Raw genomic sequence first — 13,124 nt, forward strand, 5'->3', positions numbered from 1 at the left:
TTCTTAGATGGACAAAACCATGTGCACTGCAGGGGGGCAGATGTAAAATGTGCAGAGAGAATAAGATTTGGGTGAGTTATTTTGTTTCTGTGCAGGGTAAATACTGGCTGCTTTATTTTTACATTGCAATATAGATCTCACTTTGATGTAAAACCCCACCCAAATCTAATTCTCTCTGCACAAGTAACATCTGCCCCACCTGCAGTGCACATGGTTTTGTCCATCTAAGAAGGATTTTGTCAGAAAGAGTGAACTAGTATAAGGCCCACAGTTTGCGAACCACTGCTGTATACTGAAGTTGGAAGATTCTACTTGCACATCATACCTCCCTAAGTAGTGAGTGGAACCTGCCTTCTGTAGTTAATGTGCGGAAGCTATCAGGACCTGTTTCAAATGGTATGGGCACTAAAACAGCTCTTCAGTACCCATGCGAATCAGCTAACGCAGTCCTTGATTGGTGTTAGCCTGCCATTTTTGAAGGGAAAGTATAGCTGGAGAGGGTCCTTGTGATCCCTCTCCAGTCCTTGGGATCCCTCTCCAGTGTGCTGGTCTGCCCAGGATGATTGCAAGGTTTTCGATCTCACATGCTCTGTCGGATATCCAAATAGGTGCAGTTACACTGCTGGGTCTGAAACTGTAAGTGTAAGCTATCTCTCTACTGCTAAACCCCTGGAGCCACTTTTTTGTTGTTAGAGTTTGTGTCCTGATGAATTCACATTAAATAACACTGGAAAAGTATTCTATATTACTGTGATACGCAGCTATAAGCAATGGTAAAAATAGGATATGTAAAGTCTGGAGTATGCTTTCTGTGAAGGCGCAAACAAGTGCATTGTGTTAATACCATAAAATATGGTGTATGCTATACTGAAAATGTATTTTATTTATAAATATCTGATCTATAATCATGAAACAATTCCTGATCTACAAACATGTGTAGCATCCCCAGCATCTCAGCTCAGAACCCAGACAACTATAGAGCCACAGGGTGTCTAACTTGTATATATATTTTCAGTGTGTTCCATATTGCTGGCAATAGCAACTATATGATGTAAACACTCCCTATCGGAACTGTGATCCTCCATATCACATTATAATAGCTGGTTCTAGTTTTCAGACTGGGCATAGCCAGAAACAAAGATGGCGGAAGCATGACGCAAAACTGGATCGGCCGTAAAGTGTCACTGTGAGGGCGGGTGTAGTTGTCTCAGCAAAATCACGTGGTTGTTCGTCTGTCCTTCAGAATGCAGTGATGGCGGCCTCCGGGAGCAGCGGGCAGAAGGCAGGAGGGCTGCTGGTAACCCTGCCCCGGGTGTCATTGGCCAATCTGAGACCGAACCCTGGTGCCAGGCAGAGAGTAAGCGTTTACCCATGCCGCTATGCAGAGTGTTTCATACCCGCTTAGTGATGACACGCTTGTCCCATGTGCCAGCAGTCACCGCATCTCAGTGACAGTACCAGATTCCCCAGGGAATGTCCCTGCTTCTCCCATATTCACAGTTGCACTTCAGAATCCAATATGTTTCCATATTACGCTCAATTCTATTTATGTTAGAATACAATGTAGTGCTCACCACATCACACGATTCTGATGCTGTACTGATTGCACACATAAACATACAGTGTATAGTAACATAATGCATACTATCTGCTTGATTGAATTGGGTCCAAAATGTAATTCCACATTGCATCTACGTTGTGGGTTTATGCCTCCTCCCATAGCGATGTGCAAAACAAGGGATCTTGCCACAATGCCAGGAGTACATCTATGGCAAATTTACACACAACTTGCATGCAGTATATCGTCACATGCTTAATTTACAGCGTCCTCCATGGAATGGTCCCTCAATGGGCACATCCGATTGGACTATGCAACCATGCCATTCATCAAACAATGAATTGGGTGGATTTAATGGTGCACTTAATATGGTCATTGCGATACTCTGCAGTGTCTGGGTATCCTTGCCCATTTTGTAAAAACAAATCACCAACTTTTTTAAACTGATGACATTATGGGACCTACAGTATTCACAAAAGGAGCCTCCCTGGCTTTTGTAGTGGGTTAGCAAAAAATACACAATTTACCAAGCTTTAAAAGTCTGAGTTTTGGAGCTTGGCCCCAAGACACTGTGGTGTTAGCCATTGTCGCCTATAAGAAGTAGGCACCTCTGGCCCAAACCTGGCAGTTAAGTGTTACCTTAAACATAAGCTACCACCTAAACATGAACAGTATTCGTCTGCGGCGCTCTACCCCTAGGTGAGGTCTCATATTGTTGGAGTTCCACGGACTTGCAAAAACGATTCACAGAGGGCCGATAGTGCAGCGGTGGGGAACCTCCGGCCCGCGGGCCGTATACAGCCCCCAAAGCCCGTCTGTCCGGCCCGCCCGGTGGCTGCGGAGGGAGTCAAGTACAGGGGAAATCTTGCGAGAACTACCGACCTCTCGTGAGATTTCCCCTATACTTGACTCCCTGTACAGCCGTTGGACCACACAGACCGGCAATTCTTAAACTACGGCAGCCTCCGGATCGTGGGACGGCTGCCGCAGGTGAACTTCTGTTTTTTTTTTTATTATTTCTGGCCCGCGAGGCATTTTTCGCCTATACAAACGGCCCTTGTCCCCAAAAAGGTTCCCCACCCCTGCCCTAGTGGATGGTAGGGCATGAAATACCGCCTGTCCGCACATGTCGGCTCATAAAAAATGTGAAAAACCCCATGTCAACCTAATGACCCTGTCAACCTAACCTGGGTTGAGCTTCCTGCATGTCGACCTAATGCTTTTCGACCATCTGCTTGTAGACCTAATGACCATATCCCCCTTAATTGTAGTGTTTGTGTCATATTGCATTATATGATGTTGTAGTCGCTGCACATTATATTCCAAGTTTCACAAAATAGAATCACATTTATTTTCCTTGTACTAACATTTATTTTAATTTAATTTTCAGGATAGAGAAAGAGGCCGTGGTAGACACGGTGGTAAGAAAAGTGGTCGGGGCCACAAAGGAGAGACCCAGAGGGGAAACAAACCTCGTTTAGGATTTGAGGGAGGCCAGACTCCGTTTTACCTGGTTATTCCTAAGTATGGGTTCAATGAGGGACACAGGCAAGTACAATCAAATGGCTTATTCTGGGCATACACTGTCTGACAGCAACAGTCGCTCTGGGGGTATTCAATCTTGGATTCAGACTATCGGAATGTTCTGACAGTCGGAATCCTGGCCTGTATTCGTCCAGCTCGACAGTTTCTCAACAGGCAGAATTCAATGTTCCGTCTGCCGAGTGTCGAATATGGTGGTGGCTCGTCGGGAAACGGCCGTGAATTGGACAATCCATGGCCATTTCCGCTAAAACAGATCCAACTTATTTTAAAGTCGGATCTGTTTTGTCAAACTCTGCCTTCAATACTGACGGAAACGGCAGCATTAAATAGGCGACGGGGCTATTTCCCCTGTCGGAAATAGCGCCCGACATTGAATACCCCCTTTATCTGGCAGCCTAAAACCCATCAGATATTGTAGCCATACACAACAGTATCTCATAGTGCAGGGGTGGCCAAACCTGTCCTCAAGATCTACCAACGGTTCATGTTTTCCAGGCAACCTGTGGAACTACAGTTGGAATGAATGCAGCATGTTTTAAAATGTGACAGTTAGTAATGACTACAGCTGTGCACCAGCTAGGTAACCTGGAAAACGTGGACCATTGGTAGATCACGAGGACTGGTTTGGCCACCCCTGTCATAGTGTATGGTGACAATGTCTGGGGTGGAGACCTCTTCCATTCCTTCCCTGTGAAATAACGGGGTAATTGTTGGGTGTCCGGCTGTGCCATAACATACACTTCCAGATGTGGCTGGCCAAATAATTGGATCTATTGGAAAACTCCACCGCTAACAAAATGCGAAGTCAATGAAGATATCTAAATCAAATAAATATTTGGGGTGTCTACGCTTTGCTTTAAAACAGCATCAATTCTTATAGGTACATTTGCACAAAATGGTATGGATGTTGTATGATTATAGTCGGGTATCTAATTAACCAATCATTCCAATAGGTGATAGTGATCATCCTTTTCATGCGTAGGTTGAAATACAGTCATTAACTGAAACAGAAATGGCTGTATAGGAGGCTTCAACCTGGGTAAGGAACAGCCAAACTCTACAAAGGTGAGATTGTGGAAGACCATTTAATTTAACATGGTTATAAACCATGGCAAGACTGAAGAAGGCATACTGCATCAGCAAGGTCTCTCCCAGGCAAAGATTTAAAAGTTTCAAGATGTGCTGTTGAAGCTTCTTTTGAAGAAGTACAAAGAAATGGGCAACATTGAGGACTTTAGATGAAGAAGGAAACTTCATGCGACAGTTAAAAAACACATCATGCTTACTTCCGTTCAAAATCTGAAGCTGTCCAGCAGTGCAATCAGCTCAGAACTGGCATAAACCAGGGGGATCCAGGTTCTCAACTACTGTTTAGAGAAGTCTGGCTGGACAGTGGTTTTCATGGAAGAAGTGTGGCCAAAAAGTCATACCTTCAATGTGGAAACAAGGAACTAGAGTGCAGAAAAATGGCAGCAGGAGCTCTGGATGGATGAGTCAAAGAGCGGTGTTCAATGCCGCTGGCGAGGGGGTTTCTGCGGCGAGGGTGGCTTGTTTTCAGCAAGGATCGCCAAAAAACAAGCCATCCTCGCTGTCCAGCCCCCTCGCCAGCTGCTCGCCCTGTTCTATGTACCGGGGAAATCCTCGCTGTCAGAGGGGGGCGTGGGTCACCACTAATGCAGCGATCCTCGCCGCCTTGACAGCCGCACTCGCCATTTCCACCTCGCTGGAAAAGGCCAGTGAGGTGGAAATAGCCAGTTAGGGGGGGTTAGTTGAATACTGACCTGCGAGCTGTGACGGCAAGTAATAGGCACAGCTCGCCATGGGGCATTGAATATACCCCAAAATGTAAAATGTTTGGCTGTAACAGAAGGCAGTTTGTTTACTGGAGAGCAGTACAATAATGATTCTGCAGGCAACAGTGAAGCATGGTGGATGTTCCATGTACGTTTGGGCTGCATTTCAGCAAATGGAGTTTGGGATTTGGTCAGGATTAATAGTGTCCACAATGCTGATAAATACAGGCAGGTACATATCCATCATGCAATACCACCAGGGAGGCATCTGATTGGCTCCAAATTTATTCTGCAGCAGGACAACAACCCCAACCATACAACCAATGACATTAAGAACTATCTTCAGCATAATGAAGAACAAGGAATCAGTGATTACATGAAGAGACAGAAGGATTTCCGCAAGCCCACACTCACAGAAGATCTTTGGTTAGTTCTCCAAGATGTTTGGAACAACCACCCTGCTGAGTTCCTACACATATTGGGCGGTATTCAATGTGAATACCTGCGAGGTGCAGCGAATCCTTTTTTGGATTCGCTGCACATTCGCCACGTTCCGGAGCCGGCGGGCTCCGGTATTCAACGAGTCAGGGGCAGCGAGCCCCTGACTGGCGAATATGAGCTCCTGCGGCGATTGCCGCAGGGAGCCTGAGGACGGTGCCAGGCAGAGAGATGGTAGTCTCTCTGCCTAGCCCAGACCTTTGTGGGGGGTTAGGTGGGCTCCCCGGGTGCCAGGCAGCACAGGCTGCCCCCCGGGGGTGCCAGCAGGGGAGCGTATATTCACTACACACGATCGTAATGATCGTGCAGTGAATATATGAATATGTAATGAGCGGCTCGGCTCCGGCGCCCCCTGCTGGCTGCTGTGTAAAATAAAAATAAAAAATAAAAATATTATTTTTACAATTAAATATATATTCATGTGCTTACAGCACATGAATAAAAATAGCATGCCCCTCCTCAGAATAAAATTCCTGATTTTTTGACACCAAATGTAAAAAACAAAACACTTTATTTTAAAAGTTCACATTCCACTTCACCATAAAAAGATAGCGAATACTACTCGGTGAATCATGGCGAAAAAAACCTTCAAATGTATTCGCCATGTGGTCATTGAATAGGGTGATTCACCGGTTTAGTCAGAAATTCGCCAAACAGCACAAATTCGCCATAAAAACCTGGCGAATCAGGCTCATTGAATACCGCCCATTGTGTGCGGGTGTACAGAGAAGAACTGATGCAGGTTTGAAGGCAAGGGGGTGGTCACACCAAGTATTGGTTTTAGATTTTTCTTCTGTTCGTTCACTTTGAATAACACTGAACGCATTGGGGCAGATGTATTAAGCCTTAACAAGAGATAAATGCAAGGGTGATAAGGAGAGATAAACGTCCAGCCAATCAGCTCCTTACTGACTTTTTTCAAACACAGGCTGTAACATGGCAGTTAGCAGGTGATTGGCCGGACGTTTATCTCTCCTTATCACCCTTGGATTTATCTCTTGTTAAAGCTTAATACATCTGCTCCATTGTTACTTAGCAGCATTTTTTGCCAAACCCGCCTAAAACATCTGCACAGTAGTGTGCATCATACAAACCTAAAGCAGAACTGTGATGTGGCCGATTATAGTATTGTGTAACTGTAATATAGAGTTGTGAACATTGTGATGTATTGTAGGGATGGCCATCGTTGCCATTGCCATCGATGGCAATTCTGCAACTGGCCATCGATAGTGCTAAACTATGCATTGGCTGACCATCGATATTTTTACATATCGATGGTCATCCATTGTGTTTGATTGATTGGCCTGGGGTCAATCAAAACACGGGGGTGGGGCTTCACGGGTGTCGGGGGCGGAGCTATGCTCCATGTCCCGGGACTTTGAAAAAAAAAAAAAAGAGCAAAACATCGTTTTGCTGTTCCATCGATGGAGGGAAACCGTCTGGTGTCCCCCATCGATGGCAAACGTATTCAACATCGGCCATGAACCATCGATGATTTTGAATCATCGATGGTCGATGGCCATCCCTAATGTATTGGCCTCCTGCCTCTTGATCCATTCACAAATTGTGAATTTTGACTTCTAAGTGTAAATTTAATAAAGATTCTAAAAATGAAGGCGACGTATCCCATAGTAACCAATTAGATTCTCTCAGATTTTGATTAGTTGCTATGGACAACATCCCCACTTTTCATTTTTAAAAGCTTTAGTAAATGTACCCTTAGTGTTGAACTCTACCTCACTTGCCCCTACTAACACAATACTGGATCAGGATGAGTAAGGCTGGGTACACACTGGCAGATATATCTGTCGTTGGATAGGGCAGTGTGCAGCTATGTACTGCCTGATGTCACAACTGGGTGGGGGCACTTACACCGCTTGCACAGTTGAGCTGCCAGTCACCATCGTCTCCTGTGTGGGTGTAAGGGCGATATGTCTGTGAACGACGTTGTTCAGACATATTGCTGGTACACACTGGGCAATGTTTCCTCGATATATCGGCCAGTGTGTACACACCTTATTTTTTATGTACTGTAATCCCAAACAAGGAGTCTCTGTCCCTTTATCTTATTGTCGAGATAGTAATGCAATGTTGTTTTAGTTCTCTATATCTATAAAACAATTTGAAATTGAATACAAAACTATTTTTTAGTAGTTTTTGTGTTAAATGCGGTTTTCTGTTTTGTTGTCCAGCTTTCGGCGCCAGTATCACCCTCTGAGTCTGAAGAAGTTGCAGTACCTGATTGATCTCGGAAGGGTAGATCCCTCACAGCCGATTGACCTAACACAGCTGGTCAATGCCCGCGGAGTGACCATACAGCCCTTAAAGAGAGACTATGGTGTCCAGCTTTTGGAAGAGGTACTCTAACAGCTGTTTCCTTTCTGAGCTTTCGGTTACCTGATATAAAAGTGAGCATTATTGCACTTTTTGCCCCAGGCATAGATTTTGGGCCCCTTTGCTGAGACTTTTATTTCTCTAGCATCTGGAGTTGTAATAGAAAAATGTTGTAATGAATACTAGGGGGATGTCATTACTGAGCACATAGCCATGCCAGCATGGCTTACTGGCAATAATACATAGATTAGCATGGTCTTTTATCTACCGTATGTGTGTGTCCAGTTTATTTATTTACAGTGTCTTATATAGCGCAGCGGATTCCGTTGCGCTTTACAATAGTAGACAGTGATAAAACAAACTGGGTAACAACAGACAGACTTGGAGGTAGGAGGGCCCTGCTGCAAGCTTCCAATCTATAGGGACATAGGAGGGAAACACAAGGACAGGCACCAGTAATAGCATAGCAGTCCCACCAAGATACAAGTCCAGATGGGAAGCTATATAATACATAAGTGCCTCAGAGGGTTATGCGTGTGGTACTTAAATATGATAGGCTTGCCTGAAGAGGTGAGTTTTCAGGGAACGCTTGAAAGTTTGGAGGCTAGTAGAGAGGCTTATTGTACATGGAAGTGTATTCCATAGTGTGGGAGCAGCCCGATGAAAGTCCTGTAATAATGAATGGGAGTTAGTGATCCGTGCAGAAGAGAGACGCAGATCTTGTGCAGAGCGTAGTGGTCGAGATGGAAGATATTTTGTGATAAGTAAAGAGATATATGCTGGTGCAGTATGGTTAATAGCTTTATATGCGAGTAGAAGTGTTTTATATTGAATACGGTAAAATACAGGCAACCGATGGAGAGACTGGTAGAGCGGATCGGCAGACGATGAGCGTCTTGCTAGGAAGATCAGCCTAGCAGCAGCATTTAAAATGGAATGCCGTGGCAAGAGTGTGTTCTTCAGACCAGTTAGGAGACTATTGCAATAATCGATGCAGGATATAATGAGAGATTTAGTAGTGTCTGGGTGTGAGATAGGGTCGTATTTTGGATATGTTTTTTATATGCATGTTAAATGATTTGGAGACAGATTGAATGTGGAGATGTGGAGAAAAAAGGACAGTTCAGTCAAGGATGACCCCTAGGCAATGAGCTTGTGGGGTAGGGTAGATTGTCGAGTTGTCCACAGTTTTGGAGAGCTCAGATGATAACTGTTCTTGGCTTGTGCTAATATACGTAATTCTGTTTTGGAAACATTGAGTTTGAGGTGGCGAGAAGACATCCTGGATGAGATGGCAGAGAGGAAGTATAAAAGTGTTGTCAGTGCAGGGAGTAAAGGCTCTTGATGGCGTATTAGCTTCCCAAGTGCGGGCTTCGGTAGGGACCACTGGAGCTTCCTGGAGTGCTTGTATTATGCTGCGACATGTATGCTGCAAATGCTGTAACCATCATTACTGCGCTGATTACGTGGTATGAAAAATAAAGACCAATAAATCTCCGCTTGCCAGGGACTGGAGTGGATAAAGAGCAGTGAATTGATATTTTGTATATTGCTGTATGGCTGTTGTTGTTTTTTAGTTTAAAGTTTTGTGACAACCTGATTTGTACTTTTTACTGTGAATTGGGAAGAGCTGAGGTACAGATGTTAATCTACCACTAGATGGAGACAGTGCAGTGCATGACTGATGAAGTAATAAGATACTTTTTGTGAAATGTTTCTATTAAGTATTATTAAATAACAAGATTTTATTGCTTGCTGTGAACATAAAGATAATAATGTATCATAAAAGTTTAGATAGCTATTATTTACATCAAATAATTGTTTAAATAGTTTTAAAATAATTTCTCACGTTTTCACAAAACCATTTCCTTGAATATAAGTTCTATTAATGATGTCATTCTTAGAAACGTTTTACCCATGAATGCTGATGAGCCAAAGTGACATATTTTGGTAAATTTCTCAAGACTTTTTTTCTTTTTTTTCCATCATCGCCTCTAGGGGGCAGACTTGTTTTGTGCTAAAGTTAACATTGAAGTCCAGTGGGCATCAGAGCTGGCAGTTGCAGCCATCGAAAAAAATGGTGGCGTTATTACAACTGGTTTCTATGATCCACGGAGCCTTGGTAAGTTAGGAATTGTTTTTTTGTGTGTTAATATTGGTTGTGAATAGCTGCAGGGCAGACGGTCAGAAACCGTGTTTGTCTAGAAAAGGAAATAATGGATTTTTTTTTTGCCAAGTGTTCGCAGTTCAAGTGAGTGCTCTCAGACATTGCTGTGGCTGCAATGTAAAACTAAGCTCTCGATAGAGTTGTGGGGAGGGATTCAATTGGCCGTCAGTTGCTTGGCGAAGGGTGAAAGACAGGTTGCCGATGCCAGTGTATAAAAGCAGTGGCAACGGCCCCCTGTCTTGTACCCTTTGACCAACCGATTTGCACCCTGATTTGTTCCAAGTGCAGCAGGTGGTGCATGCATATTCGGATGGGGGAACAAGTAACCATCAATTGAATTCCTCCCACCTCATAGGCTTCTTAACGGCTGAATTAGCTGCAATTATATCGGTACTTTTTTCTTACTTTGAATATAATTTTGTCTGTAAACCATGTAATGTAAATGTAGCAGGTGCCTGTTGCTGTTTTAAGTATTGTCATTTGAGCATAAAGGGCCTATATCTGAGTTAAATTTAAAGTTGTAGCAAATACTGGAACTTCCAGGAATTGCAAATCTGACCTCAACCCTACACGTATGTAGTGTTCATTCTAGCACCCGCTATCTTTGAAAACCTATGCAGTTCCTCTTCCCTGCCTGGGGTGTCACTGTCTGCTGTAGTGCTTCTAGCACAGTGTGGTCTGTATATCAGCACTGATATGCAAACCAGACCTGTGCTAGAAACACCACAGCAGACAGCGACACCCCAGGCAGGGAAGAGGAACTGCATGGATTTTCAAAGATAGCGGGTGCTAGAATGAACACTACAATTGTATTATTTTGTCCCTGACTAGCACAGCTGACAATAAATAAGTCTGACATATGCCACTTTCAGACATGTGACCCGGGAGTTTGCTGGGTCATGCAAGCCAGTAAAGTTCCAGGTCTCCTCCCTGACCCTGGTAGGGAGTAGGGTCTGTTGCAGTTTCCTTTCACACCTGCAGAAATCCTAGGATGGGTTGACCACTGTTTTATCTGCTTTGTCATGATTTAATTATTTTCTGTTTCAGTTGTTGATACCATTTTGCTTTTTGCAGAGATTCTGTGTAAACCGGTACCGTTTTTTACGCGCGGAAAGCCAATTCCCAAACGAATGCTTCCTCCAGAAGACTTGGTAAAGTATTATACCGATCCCGAGAGCCGTGGATACTTGGCAGATCCAATAAAAGTTGCCGATGCCAGGAAGCGCCTTGCCCAGAAATACGGTTACATCCTTCCTGACCTCACCAAAGACGAACTGTATGAAATGATGTGCACACGCAAGGACCCCCGACAGATTTTCTTTGGTCTTGCCCCAGGCTGGGTTGTCAACTTGCCAGAGAAGAAGATCCTTAAGCCCACAGATGAGCATTTGCTTGCATATTACAGTTCATAATTAACAGGAGTGACTGCTAATAAGGATGTGCCGTTCCATTAAAGCTGGAATTAACCTGTTGAAGGAAATGGAAAATGATATTCTGGAGCAGTCAGCAAAGTACTTCCAGAGACCTGTCCAGCTGTATTGCCAATCATGTTGCCTAATTGATTGCCCTTTTTTGTTTTTGTTTAGTTATTACAATATTTTGAATAAAAGAGATTTTGATGCTTACATTCTGGTGGCTTTCACACACATGTATATTTATGGAATTGTTTGCTCTCAGATGTCCCAAATCAAGAATACAACTTCTGCCTATGCATTGAAATCGAAAATTTACCAGAATTTTTATTCTCTTATTTTCATTCGGCTTGGAGAAATCATTCAATGTTATGTGACCATCGAATGATTTCTCCAGCGCTCCCAGTTCAGAGACACCTATATGGTGTCTCTAAACTGCGGGCCCCCCCCCCTCCCCCAGCATCAAAGCCTCATTAGCATGAGAACGGCCATTAAACGCTGTGTGTTCCCATATGCTAATGGGGCTGCCCGGCGCCCCCGCCCACTATGTAGGGTGCGTGCAAACAGAAATGCGTCTGCGTAGATGCACACCATCGGTCCTCTGTGCAAAGGCAAGGAGGACCCAATCAAATAGAATAAGGTCCATAATGTGGGCTTAGAGCAGGCATGCCCAAAGTCAGGCCCGGGGACCAATTGCGGCCCATGCTTTCATTTCAAGTTGCCCGCAGCCTCCAGCTGGAAGCTGGCAGAGCATCAGACGTGGGAAGCACAGCACAGGACACTAAAGGTGGGGTCCCGATGAGCGCGCCTTAACCTTGCTGTATACTGCAGTGAGGAGGTGCCGGCTACAATCGTATATCACCCTACTTCACAGTGACAGCAGTGTTTTAGGAGGGGGGCAGCAAGGGGTAAGCTTGCTCCCGTAACATGCAGAGCGGAGGAGGGCAGCAGCGGGAGCCCAAGCATCTCCTGTCCTTGCAGTGCCTGCTTTGCCTCTCCTTCCTCTGGCTCACACAAGGGGCTGGGAAACATGCAGAGTGGGGGACATACAGTGAAAGAGGGTCAGGCTGGGGGACATACAGTGAATGGAGGCAGTGATGGCCATTCAGAGAAGAGGGAGCAGGGGCAGGCTGGGGGACACAGTGAATGGGGGCAGAGTGGAGTACATAGTGAATGGGAGTCATACAGTGAAGGAGGGTCAGGCTTGGGGACATACAATGAATGGAGGCACTGATGGACATTAAGAGAAGAGGGCAGGCAGTGGGACAGAGTGAATGGGTGCAGAGTGGGTAACATACAGTGAATGGGGGACATACAGTGAAGGAGGGGCAGGCTGGGGGACATACAGTGAATGGGGGCAGAGTGGGGGACCATTCTGATGTGATTAATGATTCAAAGAATGTCAGGCTAAATGGTCGGCCCCCCACATTTTCACCTCACCAAATCTGGCCCTCGTCGCAAAATGTGGTCGATAATGTGAAAAGTTTGACATGTAAAAGGATAACATGACAATGGTAGACTCGCACGGGCACACACACACACACATACATACATACACATACATACATACATACATACACACACACACACATATACACATGATCAACACAATTTTATTGAGATTTTTGCTACATTTCCCATCCATGTATAATACGATTGGGAATAGTAACCTGTGGTGAGCATCTACGTTTGCATTAATCATGGTCACAGACTGTGGAACAGACAACTTTTGGCCAAAAAACATTAAAAAATCCTTGTTGGCTGTTTCCCTGTTGACCTTCACATTCTCATGAACACAGATTTACTAAAACTTTTAA

General features: G+C 44.6%; 1 protein-coding gene across 1 annotated transcript; it reads left to right on the plus strand.

The window, feature by feature from the left end:
* Positions 1-1,200: 1,200 nt before the first annotated feature.
* Positions 1,201-11,520, plus strand: MRPL15 (mitochondrial ribosomal protein L15). The gene is made up of 5 exons (XM_083187104.1): positions 1,201-1,357; positions 2,949-3,106; positions 7,587-7,752; positions 9,727-9,850; positions 10,970-11,520. The coding sequence occupies exons 1-5, from the start codon at positions 1,253-1,255 to the stop codon at positions 11,305-11,307; spliced, it is 891 nt and encodes a 296-aa protein (XP_083043230.1). The 5' UTR covers positions 1,201-1,252; the 3' UTR covers positions 11,308-11,520.
* Positions 11,521-13,124: the final 1,604 nt, after the last annotated feature.

This window comes from Crinia signifera, chromosome 5, assembly GCF_055691185.1.
Source record: "Crinia signifera chromosome 5, ASM5569118v1, whole genome shotgun sequence".
Taxonomy (NCBI): domain Eukaryota; kingdom Metazoa; phylum Chordata; class Amphibia; order Anura; family Myobatrachidae; genus Crinia; species Crinia signifera.